At 39.9% G+C, this 26,031-nt stretch overlaps 1 protein-coding gene across 1 annotated transcript in view; it reads right to left on the reverse strand.

Annotated features, from left to right (window-relative positions):
* Window positions 1–26,031, reverse strand: part of EXT2 (exostosin glycosyltransferase 2) — a 173,127-nt gene that overhangs the window by 41,197 nt on the left and 105,899 nt on the right. The window contains exon 9 of the mRNA XM_037838816.1: window positions 17,530–17,719. Within this exon, the coding sequence (XP_037694744.1) occupies window positions 17,530–17,719 (190 nt within the window). The remainder of the gene's footprint in view (window positions 1–17,529; window positions 17,720–26,031) is intronic.

The raw sequence follows: 26,031 nt of genomic DNA on the forward strand, positions 1-26,031 counted from the left end.
ATTGTATTTTCCCCCCAATCCTACCCTCTTTTTAACACCTTGCAATGTTGACATTCATTTGTTCTACCTCATTTAAAAACATGTTTGTACCTTTTATTACACTCCTTGGGCATCCTAGGTTTCCCTGAGTTACACTGTCCCAGTCTTTATTGTTCATTTTTTGTTCTGGTGTCCCACATGGTCTCAGCCTTCCTCTTTCAACCATATTCACAGTCATCTTTGTTTCAGTGTGCTTACATTGCTGTGCTACTATCTCCCAAAACTGTTTTCCAAACCTCTCACTCCTGTCTTCTCCTTTGTGTCTGCAGTGCTTCCTTTAGTGTTTCCTGTAGAGCAGGTATCTTGTTCACAAACTCTGTCATTGTCTGTTTGTCAGAGAATATTTTAAGCTCTCCCTCATATCTGAAAGATAGTTTTGCCGGATATAGGATTCTTGGTTGGTGGTTCTTCTCTTTTAGTATCTTAAATATATCACCCCACTTCCTTCTTGCCTCCATGGTTTCTATTGAGAAATCTGCACATAGTCTTATCAAGATTCTTTGGTATGTGATAGATCGCTTTTCTCTTGCTGCTTTCAGGATTCTCTCTTTATCTTTGATGTTTGTTAATCTGATTATTAAGTGTCCTGGCGTAGGCCTATTCAGATCTATTCTGTTTGGGGTATGCTGCACTTCTTGGATTCGTAATTCTATGTCTTTCATAAGAGATGGGAAATTTTCATTGATTATTTCCTCTATTATTGCTTCTGCCCCTTTTCCCTTCTCTTCTCCTTCTGGGACACCAATGACATGTAAATTCTTGCTTTTCATTTTGTCTTTAAGTTCCCGGAGACGTTGCTCATATTTTTCCATTCTTTTCTCTATCTGTTCTTTTGTGTGTAGGATTTCAGGTGCCTTGTTCTCCAGTTCCTGAGTGTTTTCTTCTGCCTCTTGAGATCTGCTGTTGTATGTTTCCACTGTGTTTTTCATCTCTTGTGTTATGCCTTTCATTTCCATAGTTTCTGCCCATTGGTTTTTCGAACTTTCAATTTCTACCTTATGTACGTTCTGTGTTTTCATTATATGGTTCAGCTCTTTTCCCATATCTTCCCTAAACTTTTTGAATTGACTTATTATTAGTTGTTTCAATTCCTGTATCACAGTTGAAGTGTAAGTCTGTTCCTCTGACTGGGCCATAATTTCATTTTTCTTAGTGTATGTTGTAGTTTTCTGTTGTCTTGGCATGGTTTCCTTGGTTACCCCAGTCAGGTTTTCCCAGACCAGAACAGGCTGAGGTCCCAGAGGGAAGAAATATTCAGTATCTGGTTTCCCTGAGGGTGTCTTAGAAAATTGCTCCACCCTGTGATGCCTCAGGTCACTGTGCTTTTCTGCCTAGCAGGTGGTGCCTGTTAGCCTGTAATTCTTGACTGGTGTGAGGAGGTATGGCCGTGTTCCCCCAGGCTCTGGGGTCTGGTTCTGAATGGAAAGGGCCCCACTCCTTTCCTCTTAGAGAAGATAGACCCCCTAGGGGGAGGTCATTAGCATTTCAGTGGTCTCTCTCTGCCTGTGCTATCTCCACCCTTCTCTGAGTCACAGCACTGGGAACTGAAAATGGCTGAGGCTTTCTCCACTGAGCCGAAAAAGAAACAGTCCCCTTCAGACCTAGTCCGAGGCAACCCTCCAGCTCTCCAAGCTCAGTCATCACCCAAAGCCTTGGTCTACTTTTTAGGGATTTGTACCTCTAGTGAGCAGTTCACACTCGCTACTTAAAACCCCAGTTGGAGCTCAGCTGAGCTATATTCACTTGCTGGGAGAGAGCTTATCTCTGGCACCACGAGGCTTTGCAGCTCGGGCTATGGGGGAGGGGGTCACATGACTTGGTTCCGCGGGTTTTACTTACAGATTTTATGCTGTGATCTCGGGCATTCCTCCCAATTCAGGTTGGTGTATGATGAGTGGATGGTCTCGTTTGTCCCCCCGCAGTTATTCTGGATTATTTACTAGTTGTTTCTGGTTTTCTTTTAGTTGTTCCAGGGGGACTACTTAGCTTCCACTCCTCTCTATGCTGCCATCTTCCTCTAGTCCTCCCTTATGTTTTTTCTTTTTTTTTTTTTCATTTTTATTGAGATTGTTCAAATACCATACAATTATCCAAAGATCCAAAGTGTACAATCACTTGCCCCTGGGTACCCTCATACAGCTGTGCATCCATCACACTTAATTTTTGTTCAATTTTTAGAAACTTTTCATTACTCCAGACAAGAAATAAAGTGAAAGATGAAAAAAGAAAAAAAGAAAAGGAAACTCTAATCCTCCACTATCCCTAACCAACCCCCCTCAATTGTTGACTCCTAGTATTGATATAGTACATTTGTTACTGTTTATGAAAAAATGTTGAAATACTACTAACTGTAGTATATAGTTTGTAATAGGTATATAGTTCTTCCCTATATGCCCCTCTATTATTAACTTCTAATTGTATTGTCATACATTTGTTCTGGTTCATGGAAGTGATTTCTAGTATTTGTACAGTTGATCATGGACATTGCCCACCATAGGATTCAGTTTTATACATTCCCATCTTCTGACCTCCAACTTTCCTTCTGGTGACATATATGACTCTGAGCTTCCCCTTTCCACCTCATTCACACACCATTCGGCACTGTTAGTTATTCTCACATCTTGCTATCAACACCCCTGTTCATTTCCAAACATTTGAGTTCATCCTAATTCAACATTCTCCTCATATTAAGCAACCACTCCCCATTCTTAAGCCTCGTCCTATATCTTGGTACCTTATATTTCATGTCTATGAGTTTACATATTATAATTAGTTCCTGTCAGTGAGACCCTGTAATAATTGTCCTAATGTGTCTGGCTTATTTCACTCAGTATATTGCCCTCGAGGTTTTGTCATCAACCCATTTTTTTTTTAATATGGTTTTGTTCACTCACCATACATTCCATCCCAAGTAAATAATCGATGGTTTTCTGCATGGTCATACATTTATGTGTTCACCACCTTCACCACTATCTATATAAGAGCATCTACATTTCTTCCACAAGGCAGGAGGGAGAGTCAAAGAAGGTAGAGAGGCAAAAGAAAGAGGAAAAAAAAAATGACAGCTAGGGAGCAGCAAAAGGAAAAATAACCTTAAATCAAAGTAGAATAAAGAATCAGACAATACCACCAATGTCAAGTGTCTAACATGCCTCCCCTATCCCCCCTCTTATCTGCATTCACCTTGGTATATCACCTTTGTTACATTAAAGGAAGCATAATACAATGATTCTATTAGTTACAGTCTCTAGTTTATGCTGATTGCATCCCTCCCCCAATGCCTCCCCATTTTTAACACCTTGCAAGGTTGACATTTGCTTGTTCTCCCTCGTAAAAGAACATATTTGTACATTTTATCACAATTGTTGAATACTCTAGATTTCACCAAGTTACACAGTCCCAGTCTTTATCTTTCCTCCTTTCTTGTGGTGTCTCACATGCTCCCCACCTTCCTCTCTCAACTGTATTCATAGTTACCTTTGTTCAGTGTACTTACATTGTTGTGCTACCATCTCCCAAAATTGTGTTCCAAACCACACACTCCTGTCTTCTATCACCCTGTAGTGCTCCCTTTAGTATTTCCTGTAGGACAGGTGTTTTGTTCACAAAGTCTCTCATTGTCTGTTTGTCAGAAAATATTTTGAGATCTCCCTCATATTTGAAGGACAGCTTTGCTGGATACAGGATTCTTGGTTGGCGGTTTTTCTCTTTCAGTATCTTAAATATATCACACCACTTCCTTCTTGCCTCCATGGTTTCTGCTGAGAGATCCGCACATAGTCTTATGAAACTTCCTTTGTATGTAATGGATCGCTTTTCTCTTGCTGCTTTCAGGATTCTCTCTTTGTCTTTGACATTTGATAATCTGATTATTAAGTGTCTTGGCGTAGGCCTATTCATATCTCTTCTGTTTGGAGTATGCTGCGCTTCTTGGATCTGTAATTTTATGTCTTTCATAAGAGATGGGAAATTTTCATTAATTATTTCCTCTATTATTGCTTCTGCCCCCTTTCCCTTCTCTTCTCCTTCTGGGACACCAATGATACATACATTATTGTACTTTGTTTCATCCTTGAGTTCCCGGAGACATTGCTCATATTTTTTCATTCTTTTCTCCATCTGCTCCTTTGCGTGTAGGCTTTCAGGTGTTCTGTTCTCCAGTTCCTGGGTGTTTTCTTCTGCCTCTTGAGATCTGCTGTTGTATGTTTCCATTGTGTCTTTCATCTCTTGTGTTGTGCCTTTCATTTCCATAGATTCTTCTAGTTGTTTTTTTGAACTTTTGATTTCTGCCGTATACATGTCCAGTGCTTCCTTTACAGCCTCTATCTCTTTTGCAATATCTTCTCTAAACTTTTTGAACTGATTTAGCATTAGTTGTTTAAATTCCTGTATCTCAGTTGAAGGGTACGTTTGTTCCTTTGACTGGGCCATAACTTTGTTTTTCTTAGTGTAGGTTGCAATTTTCTGTTGTCTAGGCATGGTTTCCTTGGTTATCCAAATCAGGTTTTCCCAGACCAGAACAGGCTCAGGTCCCAGAGGGAAGAAATATTCAGTATCTGGTTTCCCTGCAGGTGTGTCTTAGAAAATTGCTCCACCCTTTGATGCCTCGGGTCACTGTGCTTTTCTGCCCAGCAGGTGATGCCTGTTAGCCTATAATTCTTGACTGGTGTGAGGAGGTATGGCCGTGTTCCCCCAGGCTCTGGGGTCTGGTTCTGAATGGAAAGGGCCCCACCCCTTTCCTCTTAGAGAAGACAGAACCCCCAGGTGGAGGTCATTAGCATTTCAATGGTCTCGCTCTCTGCTTGTGCTGTCTCCGCCCTTCCCCGAGTCACAGCCCTGGAAACTGAAAATGACTGGGGCTTTCTCCACTGAGCCGAAAAAGAAACAGTCCCCTTCAGACCCAGTCCAAGGCGACCCTCCGGCTCTCCAAGCTCAGTCATCACCCAAAGCCTTGGTCTACTTTTTAGGGATTTGTACCTCTAGTGAGCAGTTCACACTCGCTACTTAAAACCCCAGTTGGAGCTCAGCTGAGCTATATTCGCTTGCTGGGAGAGAGCTTCTCTCTGGCACCACAAGGCTTTGCAGCTCGGGCTATGGGGGAGGGGGTCTCACGACTTGGTTCCGCGGGTTTTACTTACAGATTTTATGCTGTGTTCTCGGGCATTCCTCCCAATTCAGGTTGGTGTATGATGAGTGGATGGTCTTGTTTGTCCCCCCGCAGTTATTCTGGATTATTTACTAGTTGTTTCTGGTTTTTTGTAGTTGTTCCAGGGGGACTACTCAGCTTCCACTCCTCTCTATGCCTCCATCTTGCCCTGGAAATCCTCCCTTATGTCTTTTAAAACATGGATAAATTATAATCTCTAGAATGAAGGAGGTTATACCCTAATGACTAGACCAGTGGGTCTCAAGATTTTTGGTCTCAGGATGCCTTCACAATCTTAAAATTTACTTATGTGTAACATTAAGAATTAAAACAGAAAATTTTAAAACACAAGAGTACACAAGCACACATAGCTGTCAGAGTAATGATGTCATCCCATGTCATGTAGCCTCTAAAAAACACTGAATACTTGTGAAAGAATAAAAGGGTAGAAAAAGGCAAAAATAACTTAGTATTATTATTGAAATAATTTTGACTTTGTGGCTTCCCAAAAAGGGTCTCAGGGATGCTCAGGACTTCCTGGACCACACTGTGGGAAATGCCATGCTAGACTGTGTTCAGATTGGGTTCTACAATATAAGAGAAGTAAACAGCAAACTGGAAAGTAGTTTGGAAGGAGTAATCAAGATAGTGAAGTACTTGAATATAGGATTTATAGAATCATTAAGGAAACTAAGTGTGTCAGTTATCAATTTACTGCCTCTGAGCTTCAAATCCACCCCCCATTGCCTTGTTTGTGATACTGGAACTGGATAACAACAAAATTTCTCCTCTGTCAGCTGGCACAAAGATAATGTTTTGTCAGTAGAGGGTGCTGGAGGGACAATGCCTGAGGAAGGGGCTTTTCTTCCTGGTTCTGGTGTGCTTTCTTCACTTCTTGTTCCTTTGGTACTTGGCCAGCAGGCAGGCAGACAGCGGCACTTACCTCCAGCAAATTTAGGTGGCACCTTAGAGGTGCCCACAGTAGGTACTATGGGCACCTGTTCCAGTTTGCTAATGCTGCCTTTGCAAAACAACAGAAATGGATTGGCTTTTATAAAGGAGGTTTATTTGGTTATACAGTTACAATCTTAAGGCCATAAAGTGTCCAAGGTAACACATCAACAGTCAGATACCGTCACTGGAGGATGGCCAATGGTGTCCAGAAAACCTCTGTTAGGTGGGAAGGCACGTGGCTGGCATCTGCTCCAAGTTCTAGTTTCAAAATGGCTTTCTCCCAGCATGTTCCTCTCTAGGCCGCAGCTCCTCTTCCAAATGTCTCTCTCAGTTGCTCTTGGGGTGTTTGTCTTCTCTTAGCTCCTCCAGAGCAAGAGTCTGCTTTCATCGGCCATCTTCAAACTGTCTCATCTGCAGCTCCTCTTTCAGCTCCTGGGCGTTCTTCAGTGTCCCTCTTGGCTGTAGCAAGATTGTTCCTTCTGTCTAAGCTTATGTAGTGCTCTAGTAAACTACTTAAGGCCCACACCAGATGGGCAGGGCCACACCTCCATGGAAATTATCCAATGAAATATCTCACCCACAGTTGAGTGATCACATCTCCAAGGAAACATCCAGTCAAAAGTCTCCAACCCAATCAACACCAATATGTTTCCTGTCCACACAAGACTGCATCAAAGATAATGGCATTTTGGGGGACATAATACATTCAAACCAGCACAGCACCCCAGTTGGCTTCCCAGTGAGTTCAACACCACCCTGCAGGCAGCTTCCCGGCAAGTTCTACAGATGTGGCCACTAGCAACTCAGATGAGGTTCTCTCCATGAGTGGCTTCCCATTCCTGATGAGCTCACCAAGACTCTAGCCAGTTTCCTAGCATGTTCAGTAACAGCCCTTGGGCAGCTTCCTGTTGAGTTCTGTGGGTATCCCAGGGGTCAGCCTTGGTCAGTGGCACCTCAGCAAATTTCACCATCCAGTATATACAGCCATACTCTCTCCAACAAGGAATGAATATCTTCCTCCCTAAGGGAGGAAGGGGCTCTCCCAAATTTATTTCCTATAATCTTTAGAGTTCTCATTATCCCTAAGGAGCCAAACTCCTGTTAGTAACTACTAATTCTTTACATTATACTTTTCCTGTTTAAATTACTATGTGATTTCTGTCTCCTAACTGGACCCTAATTAATGCACTAGGGATAACAGAAGGGTTATCTGAAAAACAAATTGTTCTCTATGGCCTCTAGAGTCAGAACCATGCCCAATAACTGGGTGGAAGTTCAGGGGAATTGATTTAAACTCAAAAGAGGTAAGAACTTTGATGATCAAAATTATCTTAAGATAGAATGAAAAGCTTTCAGCAATACAACATGCCCTTTTTTAACGCAATTTTATTGAGATATATTCACATACCATACAATCATCCGAAGTGTACAATCAGTTCACAATATCATTATATAGTTGTGCATTCATCACCACAATTTTTGAACATTTTTATTACCCCAAAGAATAAACAATTAAAATTAAAATTAAAGTAAAAAAGAACACCCAAAACATCCCATCCCCTCATCCCCTCTATTGTTCATTTACTTTTTGTCCCCATTTTTCTACTTATCTGTCCATACACTGGATAAAGGGAGTGTGAGCCACAAGGTTTTCACAATCACATAGTCATCCCACATAAGCTATATAGTAATACAATCATCTATAGAAATCAAGCCCACTGGATTGCAGTTCAAGAGTTTCCAGTATTTCCTTATAGATATTCTAATAAACTAAAAACTAAAAAAGGATATTTATATAATGCATAAGAATAACCTCCAGAATGACCTCTCGACTCCATTTTAAATCTCTCAGCCACTGAAACTTTATTTTGTTTCATTTCTCTTCCCTCTTTTCATCTCAATGGCTTTCTCAATCCTATGATGCTGGGTCCAAGCTCATTCGTGGGAGTTATGTCCCACATTGCCAGGGAGATTTACACCCTTGGAGTCATGTCCCACACAACAGGGAAGGCAGCAAGTCCACCTGCCAAATTGGCTTAGAGAGAGAGGCCACATCTGAGCAACAAAAGATGTTCTCTGGGGGTGACTCTTAGGCACAATTTTAAGTAGGCTTAATAGTAACAAGCTTCATAAGGGCAAGCCCCAAGATCGAGGGCTTGGCCTACTAAACTGGTAGTCCCCAATGCTTGCAAGTATATCAGCAATTCCCCAGGTGGGGAAGTTTAATACTTCTGCATTTTTTCCCCAGACTCTCAAGGGGGCTTTGAAAAAACTTTTTATTCTCTGCCCAAATTATTCTGGGAAGTATCAGAGCTTCACACTAACCTGTACAAACCAACCAGATCTCACTCCCTATTCAAGTTTCCCTATAATTACAGTGCTTGAATAAAATGACCATATAAGTTAAATTATATAGTATGCTACAGAAAATATCGATTTTATACCAAGTAAACTTCTATTCCTTTGGTCTCACACAGAAGTTGAAGTTTTAAAACACATTCGATACCATCCTTTACCTTTTAGTCCGATTTACCTTAGCCCTAACGAGGTCCATTTCATTCACATCTCTAACTGAAGTCTGATCTCTTTTTCAGCTTCTTTCACAGTTGCTGTATAGGGTAATGCTGACATTCATAGCTGCTGAACTCTATTCCTGAGTCTCAGGTGTCATGAGACACCTGAAGTTCCAGGGACTGGCCAAGTTATACACAAACAGCTCAGCATCTCAGAATTTAGAAAAAAACATTATAACTCATGAGTAGATGTGACTACTGTAAGAGCTTATAATCTAGGAATGTTTACAATAAGCCTTCCCCTGATAACTTATGCTTTCAGACTCAATTCTCAGAGTTTGCACATTAGAGTTAGTCCATATTAGCAAGGCATTATAATGTTTGTCTTCTCGTTTCTGGCTTATTTCACTATCCTCAAGGTCCATTCACCAAGTTGCATAACTCAAAACTTCATTCCTCTTGCCTTTCCTCAATATTCCATTGTATGTATACACAACAGTTCACCATTCCATTTATCAGGTGATGTACCCTAAGGCCACCACCATCCATTGAAAATCATTAATACTGCCACCATAAACACCAGGGTGCAAATGTCCATTTGTGTCTTTGCTCTCATTTCTTCCAAGTATATACTCAATAACAGGGTTGCAGGCCATATGGCAACCCCATACTTAGCTTCCTGTGGAACCACCACCCTGTCCTCCAGATGGGCTGCACCATTCTACTGCCCCACCAACAGTGAATACGTACATCCCTTTCTCCATATTTTCTCTAGCTCTTGTATCCATCTGCTTATTTTTAAGTAGTTATTCATGTACCATATGATCCATCCTAAGTAAACATTCAATGATTCCTGGTATAATCACATAGTATGCATTCACCACCACAATCTATATGAGGACATTTCCATTTCTTCCAAGAAGAAAGAGAAAGAGAAGAAAAAAAATGCAGAATAAATTTTAAAAAGATAGAAGAAAAAATAAAAATAAAATAAAATACAATAAAAAGGTCAGATGACAATACCACCAAGAATCCCATACTACTTACTTATACCTCCCTCGTATAGACATTTAGCTTTGGTATATTGCCTTTGTTACAATTAATGGAAGCATATTACAGTGTTACTGTTAACTATAGACTCTAGTTTGCATTGATTGTATTTTTTCCATTCTACCATCCAATTTTCAACACCTTGCAATGTTGACATGGATTTGTTCTCCCTCATGTAAAAACATTCTTATATTTGTATGTTTAATCACCATCACTGACCATTCTAGGTTTCCATAAGTTATACAATCCCAGTCTTTATCTTCTTTCTTTCCTTCTGGTATCATACATGCCCCTAGCCTTCCTCTTTCAACTGTAGACCATAGAGTATTTGTCCATTTGTTTCTGGCTAATTTCACTCAACATAATTTCTACTGTGCACCACTTTGTCTTTTGGACTTTATATGTCATTTCTTATTTTATTTTTTTCTTTCTTTCTCTTTTTACCCTTACTAATAGTCTTCACTACTACACACTTCTCTAAACCTCTCTCTCCTATCTTTCCTATCTGCCTGGAGTGCTCCCTTGCAGAGCAGGTCTGTTGTTCACAAAATCTTTCACTGCCTGTCTGAAAATATTTTAAACTCTCCCTCATTTTGAAGGACAGTTTTGTCAGATATAGAATTCTTGGTTGGCCATTTTTCTCTTTCAGAATCTTAAATATATCAAACCACTGGCTTATTGCCTCCATGGTTTCTACTGAGAAATCTGCACGTAGTTTTATCAAGCTTCCCTTGAATGTGATGGATTGCTTTTCTCTTGCTGCTTTCAGAATTCTTTGTATTTGACAGTTAATAATTTGGTTATTAAGTGTCTTGGAGTAGGTCTATTAGGATCTATTGTGTTTGGGGTTTGCAGCACTTCTTGGATCTGTAATTTTATGTCTTTCATAAGAGATGGGAAATTTTCAGTGATTATTTCCTCCATTATTCTTTTTGCCCCTTTTCCCTTCTCTTCTCTTTCTGGGATACCCATGACATGTATATTTGTGCACTTCATGTTGTCATTCAATTCCCTGAGATCCTGCTCATATTTTTCCATTCCTTTCCCTATCTGTTCTTTTGTGTGTAGAATTTCAGATGTCTTGCTCTCTAGTTCATGAATCCTTTCTTCTGCCTCTTCAAATCTGCTGTTGTATGTCTCCATTGTGTTTTTCATCTCTTCTATCGTGCCTTTCATTCCCATAAATTCTGCCAATTGTTTTTTCAAACTTTCAAGATCTTCCTTATGTTTGCCCAATGTCTTCTTTATATCTTTCATCTCTTTTGCCGTATCTTCCCTCAACTCATTTGATTTTTTTGAATTGATTTACCAAAATTTGTTTGAACATCTTTAATCAGTTGTTTCAACTCCTGTATCTCATTTGAAGTATAAATTTGTTCCTTTGGGCCATTTCTTCATTTTTCCTAGTATGACTTGTAATTTTTTGTTGTCTAGGAATCTAGTTTTCTTGATTACCCCAATCAGATTTTCCCTTATCAGACAGGCCCAGGTCTCAGGAAGAGGTTGTAATCAGTATCAAGTTTCCCTGAGGATGAGACCTAGCAGATTGTCAGAGTTTCCTGTGAGGCCTCTACAGTCTGTGATTTTTCTGTCCTGCCCAGCAGGTGGCATTTGTCAGCCCACAGCTCCCCACCATCGTAAAGAAGTGTGGTGCCTTTAATTCTCAGCAGACCCTGTCCCTGCTAGGAACCAAGGATGAGTCAGAAGCCAAGCTTAAGCTGTTTCTGTTCAACCCCACCCCCAAACCCTGGGGTCTGAATTCTTTGAGGGAGGGCCACCACTTGAGCTGGGCCCCTGCCCCCCCCCTTCCCTTAGGGAAGATACACCCTTTACAGAATTATCTCCTTCACGTGATTTCTTCTTTTGTCTCTGACCATCTTAACTCCACCCTTGCCTGAATTAGCCCTGACAACTGAAAATGCCTGAGGCTTTCTCAAATGAGTAATTAGGGTGAGAGAAAACAAAGAAAAAAGAAAGAAAGCCCCTTTTAGGAGCCAATCTGGAGCACATACTCCCCCACCCTCCCATTTTGCCAGTCAAGAGCCAGAGTTGGTACCCAGTTCTGTGACCCTTTTCTTGGCACACAGCCCTTTTCCAGTATTCTGAGCTCAGATGACTCCAAAAATCTCTGTTTTTATTTATTTACTATTTTTTCCATCAGCCCTGCTTCCTCTCTGTCGGGAGAGATTTCAGAGTTCCTTTCCTGCTTCTTCCAGGTTTATCTGTGTTCACGGCCTGTATTCAGTAGTCCAAATTTGTTAATTAAAACCACAATTGGAGCTTGGTTGAGCTACCTTCCCTTGCTCCCAGCAGACACCACTTATTTTTCCCATAAGGGAGTGTTCCAACTCAGTCTGCCATGCCAGTGGGGGAAGGGTGCAGGTTCCACAGTTTGGGGGGCTTTACTTAGAGTTCAATGCTGTGATCTCAGCCCTTTCACCCATTTCAGACTGGTGTACAATGTGTGTCCAGTCATGGATGTCCCCCAAACAGGTGTTTCAGACCAGTTACTAGTTGTTCCTGGTTGTTTACTGGCTGCTCTAGGGGACTAAATTCCACACCTCCCTATGCCACCATCTTGCCCCACCTCACAAGGTGCCCTTTTACTTGAAATGTTCTACCTTAGGTCATATTTCTACTTGACACCAGATGAGACACCAAACAAGATGCTCCTACGGTCCAGGTATTCCATAGGGCAATAACGTATTTCAGAAAGGGGAGTCTTTGGAAACAGCTTTGAATCCCAGGTCTACCACTTATCAGCCATGTGATCCTGAACAAGTCAATCGTTCTGAATCTACTTCTTCATCTAGGAAGATGCAATAATAATACCATCTTCATGTGGTTGACTATGAGGATAAATGTGAACAAACTTAACAGCACAGTGCCCAGCACATGGGAGACATTCAATAAATATTCACTTTGCTTTCCCTTGAAAGTTTATGGCTATTACAGAATCAAAGGAGTTTTTGAACTTTGGCTAGTGGTGGTAAGGTACATTATAGATCTGGCACACCATTATGACAATGCAGGGGCATGCCCCCAGCTTGGACCTTCCATGTCCACTTTTACACAAGCAAAATCCCTGCCATTAATCCTCCAGAACTGAGAGACAAAACACTAATGAAACAAAAGAATACATGAAATGTCATAATGTTAATTCCACAAGGCGTCAAAAAGCTCCTCTTTTTCCAATATGTACAGAAAACAGGTTAACTGTTTTTATAAACATTCCTCTACCCTGGTTGGGATTTGGACTTTCACTTGGGGAATATGTGCAGCATGTTCAGTCCACATTCTTCATCTACCTATAGCCAAAAGAATTACTTTAAACAATGTCCATAAAGAACCAACTTGCCCTGGTAAAATCTTTGATGAGAGAAATTCTGGGGAGTGATGAAGGTCACAAAGGATTATACCAGGTACAGATGGGAAGGTAGAATGAATCCTGGCTTTTTTAGAAATGCGATTACCTTTCCCTCTACTAAATTAGGTCTTTCCCTCTACTAACTTTTGGGTAGCCAAAAGTTAGTTTTGGGAAAATGAGTTTCCATCAGCCATTTGGGGACCATCACTCCCTCAAGGCAGGACCCTAAATGCCATTCCCAGTTTCTTGTTTTCACCTTTTCAAACGAACTAGACTTCCAGGAAGAGGAACTCCCATTCTCTCAGACTTCGGCATCCCTTCTGTGGAATTCAGGGATGAGAGGGAAGCAATCAAAGGATAAACATTATTATTACACTCTGTCCTTAAAACAGATAATGTTGATATGGGATTTTGATTCCGGAAATGTTATTAAAAAAAAAAAAGAACTAGAGTAACAGAGGGATAAGGGAACACAAGGTAAGAAAGAAGAATATAAGTTGAGAAACAAAAGAGTTTTTTCCTTCCATTAGTATTTTCAAAAGAATACATTTATTTTTCTGTCTCTCTTTTAAGTCCCTGATAGGGACCTAGTTTTTCTACATAACCCCAAATCAGAGAAGTGACAAAGCATGATGATTTTCTTACTATCAGATAGTAATCTAAACAAATATAATGTGGTTTAGTGCAAAGGGCATGAACTTTGGATCCAGAGAGACTTGAGTTTATTTCTGGCTCTGCAATTTGCAGTTTTGTGATTTAGGCAAATACTCAACTAATCTGAGTTTCAGTTTTCTCATATGTAACATGGGGATAATAACAGTTTCTTTGTAGGGCTGTCCTAAGGACTAGAGATAAAATGTGTAAAGCACTTAGTTAAATTCCTATTCTTAGGATATAAACCATATACAATATATAGTTACAATAACAACATATCATTATTCCCATCTTCAAAAATGGATTCTTGTAAAGTCCTATGAACTTCACTTCTCTACTGACAACCCAAAGACATCTAGACAGTAGGATATAGGGAAGACCCCCTGGGATGCAGAACAATACAGTCACAGCCAGGCCCTGATTCTATTGCCTAGACTAGCTGGATTCTTTTTTCCTTACTCTTTTAAATTCTAAGTGGAACAGCATGCCCTTGTAGCTTATGTCTCATCCTGTGAGTCTGTAGCAAGCAAAATAGAAATGTCATCTTCCATTCATACAAAGGAACCTGAAAAATAAAATTTTTTTTGAACACACTGCTAAATTTGTGATAAACAAACAGGTAAGCCAGGTGACCTGATAACAAATGTGAGCTTTAGTACAGCTCAAAGAAGAAAAAGAACTCCTTGTGCCAAGGATTTAAAAAAAAGAAAAAGTATATTATTAACTGTTTTCTCCATGTTGGATGCCAAGAGAGATGTGAGTAAAGAGAATTTTTCTCCAATTTGGCAAAGACTATAAAATGTTCATGTTGACCGATAATGATGCCAAGCTCATTTTGCCAATTGCTGTCACAAACACAACCACAGATCCACGAAACAAATGATCAGATTATGTCTGGACAAATCTCGGGCCCACTTTAGGCATGCCCAAGATGCTTAGTGTACAGCTGTTCCCCATAGTCCCAGAACTTGGCTTATAAAGAAAGTGGCTGCTGCTTCTATTCCCTGTTGCCTTTTTTTGGGGCTGACAATGCTGACACACTCAAACAATCCCACCCTACCTACTAAGGGCTAAGAAAGACACAATTTGAAATTGGAGGGCTCCTGAGATCAATTCAAATTTAAAACTGAAACCAGTGAAAATAGAAGGCTGATTTAAACCTATCTGAAATGGACAATGTAACAGCTTCCCTCAGCACTGAGGCCAGATTCCAAGCCAAATAACTTCTATATCCATCAAGTTTGGGAATTGTTGAGTTGAGGAGGCAGAAAAGCAGGGGCCTGCCTTTTTTTCTGACAGAATTCAAAACCAACTTGATGAAAGCTCACTGGAAATTTCTATTGCCTAGTCTAAGTATTTACTTAAACTTCAAACCCAGCAATTTAGACTTAAAGTGTAACCAAAAGAAAAATGTATTTGGTTGAGTTGGAGAGTTAAAAAAAAAAAAAATGGGGGAGGGAGACGTTTCTGCCTACACTAATATTCCTAGCAGCAGACATGTTAACCACAATATTTATTTTAGTAAATGCAGAGAAAGTGAAAAACACCACTTTCGCCTCTAATATTTCAAAGCTTTGGATTTGCTTTTTTATAAAATACATATATTACTAATGCTGTACATGAAAAATCAGATGAATGTGCTGGCATTAGGACCAGAGCTGACAGCCCCATTTACCAACTGAACAAACACCCCACAGAAGATTAAACATGGTTCATGTTCTCCCCCAAACAACCACATCGCCAGCGCCAGAGCCCTGACCTAAAAACCACTGTTAGAAAAAAGTTGGTCCAGTCTCTAAACGTGTCAAAATTAGGGCCTCATCAGTTGAGGGTTCTCTTTCCTCCCTAGAGCCAAAATATTTCAAAAATAAACCAAACTCTTGGTCATAAAATTAACCACTACATTTTAGTAGGATCTACCAAAATTTAAAATTGAATGCCCAGCTCCAAAACCTAAGTTTGTAATAGCGCTTTTAGCTATGCCAAAGTACGAGTTGAGAATAAGAAGGAATTTAAAGATTTTCCTTTTCTCATAGTTTGGAACAATGCTTGCCCAAAAGAAGTAACTCAAATCCACAAAATATAATTCACCTTAAGCCTAAAGTGGTTAAAGAAAATTCATAAAGGAAGCCCCTTTTGCATTTAGCACCAGAATTTGCAACTCTCTCTGTGCAGGATGGCAGGAGGGGGCTGGGAGACTCGCTCTGCGAGTGGGTGGTCTTTGCACGCAGGAGCACATGCATGAGGGTGAATGCATATTGACACAGCAGGCCCTTCCAGATCCGAAGAGGGGCGTATAGCCTTCTTCTTAAAACGAGACCCACATTTATAAATGAAGGGACTAGTCAGCAATGTAGTAACCTCCAATTCACTTCACTCTGGGGAAAGGCAACCAGCACTGATGACTCCAAATCAGCTGTCAAAGGCCCTCTCTGATTTCCCTTCCTACATAGCTCCTTTTTGTTTTCTCTGCTTTTTCCTTCCTTTCTGTCATTCTCTTCCTCACTTCTTAGAAGGTGCTAACACCTTCCTCTTTTTTTTTTACCCATTTCCTTTTCCTTTGTTGACAAGCAAACAAAGGCAAGACCCAGAAAACTGGTAATATTATAGTATTAAGAGGAAAAAAAAAACTTGGCATAAAAAGATAGTTGTTAATAATAATGATAATAATGAACAGTTATGCTTCAAGGGATAATATAGGACCTTTGTTCAAAATAGCTAATTTGTTTACTTAAACTATGGCTTCCTAAATACAAAAAAGAAAGTATATTGTGCCCTCAGAATACAAAAATCCCACTAAGAAAAATTTTTAAATGCCTCACGCAGCACAAAAGAATTTTTTTGAGACAAATTCTGATTTGCCTAACACAGCCAGAAATGCATACAGTCTTCTTCCAGCCTAGGCTACAGACCTACAACTGGTAGTTTCCAGGGCTGACTATCCTGACTTTAGTATAACCAATTAAAAGGGAATAGCCATAAAAAGTGCAGATACTACTGCTGGGCAATAAACTAGACCTTATTGGTGACAGTGGGGCACATTACAAACTTCAAACTCATTCCTTGCTCTAATCCATCAGAAACTTCCTGGCTTTAATAGGCTATAAATGGCAGGAGCTTTGAAGTCTCAGGGATTAGGATCAGTAATAGACCGAATGAGAAACTAAACGCAGGTGGAACATACTCTATGCATCCCGAATTAAAAACAAATCCAATTAATCAAATAGTCCTCGACTTCAGCTGCAAGTCGGCAGATTACACGGTGGCCAGGGAAAGGAATGCCGTGATTAAGGACAGCCCCAAGGGAGCTCCCAGTGAGTGTCACTTTAAGGAGCCAACTGGAAGCCTGGAGTGGGCACGCTGGCTGACTTTCCCAATTCAGAGGTGAGGCCATTCCTTTTCTTGAAGGAGAGCACAGTATTAGTGCAGAGATAAGGAAGGAGAAAACTAAGGCCTTTTAACTGACTTTCTATGTAAACAAATCAGCTGAGATGGCTGAGGGAGGCCCAGATCCCTTTGCCCAAGGCTGATGGCCTTTGATCTTATGATTCCTAAGCCTCAAACACTTGTGGCTACAGAGCATGCCATGGGCTTGGAGTTAAATGGGCTATCCTAGAACAAGAATGACACGGTTGAGAAAATCGGGGTAATGCTGCCTCAGAATGGTACTGTTCCGAAAAAGCAGGAATATTCATTTAAAATGAAGGATGCAAGTAATATGGCCACTCAAAATCAATCCAGAAGAGAGCTGCACGAAAGCCCAAAGCAGGGCTCTCCTGAACACATCATTTCTTCATTCTTCTTACCTTCTGGAGGATTTTTATTCTGATTATTCCAGACAACTAGCAGCTTGGAAAGACTGGGCACCTTGGATACTTCTGTGATGACCCGGAAGAGGCTCTCCACTCGGTCATAGGTGAGGACGATGGCAGTGAAACCTTGAGACTGTGGTGGGATCAGTGGAAGGAAGAGTGGGTTACTCACACTGCTCCATTTCTGCAAGAAACCAAATTAATTTGGATCAGAAAAGGATCCAGTAACAATGGGGCTGATCTCTTTCCCAACATTATCAATAAACTGAAACATGGGAGAGTTGGTGGTTGTGATGGTCTGAAGGTATATGAACCCCAAAAGATCATGTTCTTAAAGCTAATCTATTCCTGTGGGTGTAGACCTATTGTGGGTGGGAACTTTTGATTAGGTTATTGAGGTGTGCCCCAGGTGGGTCTTATTCCTCTTACTGGAGCCCTTTTTTAAGAGCATGAAGTAGAAAGAAAAGCAAGAGAAGCTGAGAAAGAAGGACACATACAGAAGCTAAGAAAGAAAGCCACAGACAGAAATGCCAGAAGCTGAAAGCAACAAAACCTGGGAGAGAAAAGAGAGACCAGCAGACCCGCCATGTGCTTTGTCATGTGGCAGAGATGTCTTCAGAGTTCAGGATCATCTTGATGATGCCTTGATTTGGACATTTTCATGGTCTCAGAATGTAAGTTAATAAATCCCCACGGTAAAAGCCAACCCATTTCTGGCAGATTGCATTTCGGCAATGTTAGCAAACTAAAACAGTGGTTTTCATCATGACCAATTCTAGAGTTAAGCAATGGTTCAAAGTCTTCCCCTCTTCCAAGTTTGTGTGGATTCCTTTTTATTAAGTTGGCTCTGATACCACTGAAAAAGGAGCAGGGAATTTTTGCAACTCAGAAGAGATTTCTAGTTAAACATGCAGATTAAACACATGCATCTCCCAGGCCCCACCCTGATCAAAAGGGTGGAGTGAAAAGATTCAAGGTTCCATCCTACCATGGAAGCTTTGAACAACCAGCAAGAATTGGCAGAAACATCTTTCTCAAAGTTCCAGAAAACGGTTAAAGGACAGCAGTAGGGTGAGTGCCAAAGCAAGAAAAAGGCTACTTAAAAGAGGAAGAATCTCCTAGCGCCCTGGCTGGTCCCTCTTCCATCCCTGTGCCCCTGTGTGGACTGCTGGTCCTGGTTCCAGAGGGAGCAGTGTAACCCTGTGCACAACTGGGAGCATGTAAGTCTGCCCCAATCTGTCTGGTGGTGGCCTGAGGGACTCACTGTCCCGTATCTTGCCTTGCATATGGAAGGTGGCTCAGAGAGCTCCCGTACATAATGTGGGCAGCAGTCAAGAGGCTGTCTGGGACAAGGGACTGCTGGTGGTAGGACAGACAGTGCAGTGCCCAAGACCATGAGGAAACTGTTTCCTAGAGAGGGGACATTCAAGACCATGTAAACAGGGGAATTTCCTAGGGCCAAACGTGCATGCCCAAGACAAGACACGTGTGCAGAAAGGACCAGGAAGGCCTTAAGTTTTGGCCTGGAGCTATCCTATAAACTCACTACATGGATAAACCCTGAAGGAGAGTTACTCACACAGGTCAATCTGCAAAGACTGGGAAAGGTATTTTCTTTTTTTCCTTCTTCATTTCTTTTCTTAGCTTCTGGCATTCAAGAAAAACTCTGCCATAGTAACATTAGCTGGATTCAAGCTTAAGGTACAGACACTTCAGAGTCTACATTCCAGCTGTAACATATTGAAATATCAATATTTCCAGGCTTTAACAAAAGATTACAAAATATACAAAGAAATAGGAAGTGATAGCCCAGGCAAAGGAGAAGATTAAAACATTAAAAACCATAAATGAGGAAGAACAGACCTGAGACATTCTGGACAAAGTCTTTTTTTAAAAAAATAGGCCTAAATATGCTCAAAGACAAAGAACTAAAGGAAATTAAGAAAACACAGATGAGCACAAACAATATCAAAAGAGAGATGGAAATTATGAAAAGGAACCAAACAGAGCTAAAGACCAAACTAATAGAAAGTTAAAATTCCCTAGAGGGTTTCAGCAGGAGATTGGAACTGGCAGAACAAAGAATCAAAGAACTTGAAGATAAGAAAACTGAAGTCATCCAGTCTGAGGAGCAGAAAGAGGAAAGAATGAAGTGAACAGAGCCTGAGAAAGTTGCAGGACACCTTGAAGTGTACCAATATACACATTGTGGAAGTCTCAGAAGGAAAAGAAAGAGAGAAAGGGAAAGAACAAATGTTCTAAGAAATAGTGGATGAAAACTTCCCAAACTTAAAGAGAGACAGGAATATACAAGATGCTCAATGAACTCTAAACAGGATAAATCCAAACAGACTCACACCGCATCCTGTTATAATCTGTCGTATGCCAAAGATGAGAAAATTCTGAAAGCTGTGAGAGAGAAGCAATGTATCACATGCAAGCGAGCCTCACTAAGATTAGGTGCTGTTTTGTCATCGGAAGTCACAGAGGCAAGAAGGCAGCAGAAAGACATATTTAAAGTGGTAAAAGCAAAACACTGCCAACCAAGAATTCTATATCCAGCAAATATATTTTTCAAAAACAAGTGAGGTATCAAGACATTCCCAGATAAACAAAAGCTGAGGGAATTTGTCACCACTAGACTGGCCTTTCAAGAAATGCTAAAGGAAGTTTTACAGGTTGAAAGGAGAGGACACTAGATAATTGACTGAAGTCACATGAAGAAATATAGGTCTCTGATAAAGATAATGACACGGGTAAATATAAATAACAGTACTATTGTACTTTTGATTTGTACCTCCAGTTTTTACTTTCTACATGATCTAAAAGGCAAATGTATAAAATGTAATGATAAATCGATGGTTTTGGATTCTTAATGTATAAATATGCAATTTGTACATAATGGTGGGGGGACGGAGAGTATAAGGAACAAAGTTTATATATCCTACTGAAGTTGGTATAAAAGCAAATAAGATTGTTACAGATTTAGGGTGTTAAATTTACTCCCAGTGGTAACCACAAAGAAAATATCAGAGAATACGTAAACTCATAGAGACGGAAAGTAGAATGCAGGTTACCAGAGGTGGGGAGCAGGGGCAATGGGAAGTTAATGCAAAGTGAGTATAGGACTTCTGCGTGGGGTGAAAGGAAAAGTTCCAGTAATGGATAGTGGGGAGGGTACTGCAAAACTGTGAATGTGGTTAATCCCATTGAATGGTATGCTTGGGAGGGACTGTGATGGGAAGATTTATGCTGAATAAATGTTGCCATGATTTTTTAAAAAAGAAAGATAAACGAAAGAGAAAATGACAATTAAATATAATACATGATACTGGATGGGATCTAAGAATGGAGGAGAAAAGGCTTGAAAGAACATTACAGGGACATAAGAAAAAATTGGAATATGGAATGTAAGCTTTACATCAATGCTAAATTTCTTGAACTTGATAACTGCACTTACGGTGATTATATAAGTAAATATCCTTGTTCGTAGGAAATATATATGGAAGTATTATGTATTCAAGGATTATGATACATGCAACCTCCTTTAAAATGTTCAGGAGAGGGGTATGATATGACAAGGATGGAAAAATGTTAAAATTGGTGGATCTGAGTATTTGGTGGGGGTGGAGGTATGTTGGAGTTCTCTGTATAGGGTTTGTATTATTTTTACAACTGTTGTATAAGTTTACAATTATTTCAAAATAAAAGGTTAAAAAATTAAAAAAAACTATCTGTTCCCTCCTGAAATCTAAAATGATAGTTAATAAACATAAAAGAATATTAATCTATAATGACAAAGAAATGGGAGAAGAGACAACAGATGATGAGCAATATTAACACATTTCTGAAAGATGGAAAGGGTCTAGAAAAGTGGTAACAGATTCAAAGAGAGCTGAAACCTAAATAACTACTGAGGGGAGCCAACATAAGCAAACAAGCTCAAACTTCTATTGTGCCCCACAAAGTCTCAGGAATTAAACTCATGAGGTATCTTGTGAGGTAAGAAGAGATAAAGGGTTGAAAACAGGTGGCCTGATAAAACTATGTATAAGGACCCTCGAGACCCAGATCTCTAAACCTTCCCCTTCCCCTGCCACTCAGCCACACAACCATTCTTCCCTCACCTGCGCAGAAGAAGGGAGGTTTGTTTTCTGAAGAAACTGAAGCTCCAGCCATGGAAACACTACTGGCACAGTTGAGAGGAAAATGCAGATTAAAATTTATATTCCAAAAGATGAGCCCTGCAGTCTTCTTCTCTTTTCAGTTCCCCAAACATTAGCAGCCATGCGGCTAGCTTGTCACCCCATGCTTTTATAGTGAAGTCCACCAAGCAATACGCTCTGCCCTCACCCAAAGAACTTCCCATCAGCTTTTTAGTGTCTTCCTCTTACCCATGAACAGATCCTAGAATCTTCAAGAGTATAAAGAATATCTTCAGCATGAACAACAGAAATAAAATGAACGAATAAAAAAAGGGAACTCGGAGGAAATTAGAAGATGCAGAAAGAAAGCATCAACAACAAATTATATCCTCTGAGAGATCTAAGAATTTTCATCAATGAAATAAGAATAAATAACTATTTGTTGTTTTAAAAGATCTATCAAAGAATAGGAAAGAGCTCTGGGACATTACAAATATGAGAACTTAAAGAAAAAAAGCAGAATCAGACTATAAAGATCATAAAATTAGCCATTTGGTGAACAAAAAGATGAAAAAAAGGACAGAAAAGATGAGAAAACCCAGGCGGTCCAACCTCTAACAGGAGGTTCCAGAAAAGGAAAGGATAGAACATGGAAGAAAGAAAACTATCAAAGAAATAAAACAAGTTCCCAGAACAGAATTTATGAGAAACATGAATTTCTGTACTGAAAGGACCCAATGGGTAGCTAGCACAAAGTATTTAAAAAAAGAGAGAGAGACAAAAATTAAAAAACAAAACAACGAAACAAAAAACCCGGCCATGTCACTTCTGAATACTGGAAATAAAGAGAAAATTCTTGCAACATTTGAACATAGGTGAATATGTGAGTTCATTTTATAATTCTTGCAACTTTTCCGTAAGTTGGATTTTTTTCAAAATAAAGTTTAAAGAAATAATGAAGCAAATTCAATGTCCTTGTTACCATTATAATATTAAATAATTGTTAATACAGAAATGTAAGCAGAAATATTTTTGTAAGGATGATAAAATAGGAAAAAAGTATTAAAAGATTACATACATTTTTAAAGAGGAAATGTAGAAGACAATAAAATTCTGAGGGAAAAAATTATCCAACTAGACTACTATACCCAGTCAATTATTAGTCAAGTGTGAGGGTAAAAGAAAGGTATTTTCAGGCAAGCGAAGTCCTGAAAAGTTAGCCTCCATGGATTCTGTTTCAGAAACCTACTGAAGGATGCACTCTATTAAAATGAGGGGATAAAGCAAGAAAGTTAGATTTCGGATCAGGAAAAAAAGGATCATCATAGGGGAGAAAAAGAAAATTCCCAGGATGGTGGTGAAAAGACCTAGGACAACAGCTGTACTGGGTGTAGGGAGCAATCCATCTAAACTGAAACAGGAGGAAAGAGTGATCCAGAAGGAATGTCTCCCAACCCAAAAGAACCTGACAGATCAGCTGTTATACTTTGCATTACTGAAGGACACTTCATGGTTTTGTTTGAGAGTATGGGGAAGTTTAGTGATAAGAAGGTAGAAATCAAAGCACCCTCCCCCTCAAATGAGGTAATTAATAATTTATAACAACACTTATTCACAAAAGTTACAACTTAAAAACAAATGCTGTTCAAGAAAGGAGACATAATCATAGTACATTATTTGTTTGGCTGTAGCAATTTTTACCTAGGGGTAATAATGTGCAAAACATTGCTACATAATTATAGTAGGAAGAATAGGTAGGAGAAGTGGGGGTGGAGGAGTAAAAGTCCTAAATCCTTATCTGCCATAGTAGATCAATAGATAATGTTTAAAATTAAAAAAATCAAGAAATAGCATGTTAGCACATTATTAAGAAACAGAGGTACAAATGCAAAAGAAATAGTGAAAAAGAGTTTAAAATGTTTAACACTGGGGAGAACTTAAGGCAGGTGGAATAGAGAAGGAACTGTGGCCTTCACCGTAAGCCTCATAGTACTACATACCTTCTTAAAGCTAATTACGTGTATTACTTTGACAAAAAGGAGAATGAACTTTTTTTAAAAGAGGAAGAGAAAGAAGAAAACTAATGCACCCTAGAGGGAAAGAAATAAGACTCTGGTCGATGCCAACATTGTACCTAGGCTCAGGAATAAGAGGACACGGGTTTATTACCATTATAGCATTGCCCCGTGCCGGTTTTCATAAGTTATTATGTGAAAAGCCCAGAACATAACTCTGTCTTTGCTAAAAGGTGGCTGCATATGAGATGTCCTATCTGTTATTCTGGCTGCCTTATACTTCTCCAGTGTCTTTCAGACTCCAGATTCCCAAGGTCCCCCTATTTATCTCATCCAGATCACACTGATGGACACTCATCACCATGTATATGACAACAGCTGTCTGCCAGATGTAACAGTGTGGGGTAGGAAATATACACAAACACATGGAATACACGTGGGATGAGAACTCAGGGAGACTGAATGGGATTCCCAGAGCCCTAATATAATCAGGATATTAACGCCAAAACGTCTACAACATGCCATAATTTGGTTTCACAACCAAGAGACATGATAGGAAAGGTTAGCCTCTCAGTGCTGACCTCCTGTTTCCACAATATCACCCTGTGACAATACGATGTCTTAGTAAAGTGCCTGTATTTTAGTACTTGTACCCTAGCATCTGCTGACATTTCTGATTACACTTGAGTTTAACACCCCAAATTTCATTCTTCTTATTTCCCTGACTTTTATGGTCCTGTGCTTAAGTCACAATTAATCCCTAAGGTTTACAGTCTATTTGCCACACCACTCTCTCCACTCACCTACTCCTCCAGACACAATTCTCTCCAATGCCCGCTTGAAAAACACATTTTAATGGAAAAGAAACAAAAAAATTAAAAAAAAAAATAATAATTTAAAGTGTGATGTTACAACAGTTAAGGTTTATTGTCCACTTACAAAATGCAAGGCACTGTGCTAATTAGTGTTTTACGTGTAATATCTCGTTTGTGCCTCACAGGAACCTTAAGACAGATATAGTCCATTCTACAGATGATGAAACTGTAGGATTAGAAATAATGAATGATATTCAAGGTTATATATCTTGTAAGTGATGCAACTACAGCCCAGGCCATCTAACTCCTGAAAGCCAGATAGTGGTGGTTCACGGCCCTTCCTCACACCCTCCTACAAACACACTCAGACCGAGTCCAGGATGAGCTGTTTGACGGAAACTGGAACTGTGGGGAACTAGAGGTTGCTACTTCTAGCTCTTCTCCAAGATAAAACTGCTGAAAGTTGTTTATCTTTGATAGCTAAATCTGGAGCAATTAGCAAAAGCCCACTCCAAACCCTATGATTTCAGAGGGTAAATGGAATAAAACACACTGAATATGTAACACTGACACAAAGTAGGCACATAAATTTAAAAAGAAATACACCACTAACACAGAATGAAAAACTATTAAAACGTCAACAAAATGAAGTCTGTTCTTTGGGAGAAGGTGGGAATGCCAACACACTTAAATGCCTTTACTACATTAAAAGGAGAGGAAAATTCCCTGAGAGGTGGAAAACTTCATTTCAGGAAACAAGTTCCTTGGAATTTAAACTGGGGCACCCCTGAAAGGCATCACAGTTCTGATTTTAAGGCGCTGCCAGGGAGAAGGAACCAGAGTCTCTTGCAAAACAACAGAGCTGGTCTTATCTGTGTGCCAGCTCCACTTGGAAATTGGATGATTAGGAAAAAGAGGGAGGAGAGGAAGGAATGGTTGGATGGGAAGCAGACAGCAACGTTCCTTGGTGTTCAATTTTTCCACACTATCCACTTGCATTCCAAGTAGGGCCTGAAAACTGGAGAAGCAGCAGAGGCAGCATGCTGGGGAGATGGGGATATGACTGCACTGGGATTTGAAGGAGAGTCTGAAAAGGAGCACAACAAGGACTGAAATCTTGCCAGGGCTTTCCCATAAACTACAGAAATTCAGATGAACACTGTAATTCTGGGAATGGATGAGCTACTTAGCATACATTTACTATGATACAAGCTAGATTCCTTACGGTAGTATCTACCACCAGGGTTGAGGCAAATGACTTTGAAAAGTGAATCAGCATGTATGGAGTCGGCTTTGGAATCATGAGTCATTAGTTTGAATCCTGGTTCTTTCACTTACCAGCTGAGTGACCTGGACAAGGTATTTAATCTCTCTTGTGCCTCATTTTCCTTATATATAAAATCATGATAACAACACTATCTTTTGGGGGTTGTTAAGAAAAGTAAATGAGGTAATATACGTGAAGTACCTGGCATGTGTAAGCCCTCAGTAATATCCAATGGCTGCTCTTCATCTTGTGTG

The sequence above is a fragment of the Choloepus didactylus genome, chromosome 6 (assembly GCF_015220235.1).
Source record: "Choloepus didactylus isolate mChoDid1 chromosome 6, mChoDid1.pri, whole genome shotgun sequence".
Classification (NCBI taxonomy): Eukaryota; Metazoa; Chordata; class Mammalia; order Pilosa; family Megalonychidae; genus Choloepus; species Choloepus didactylus.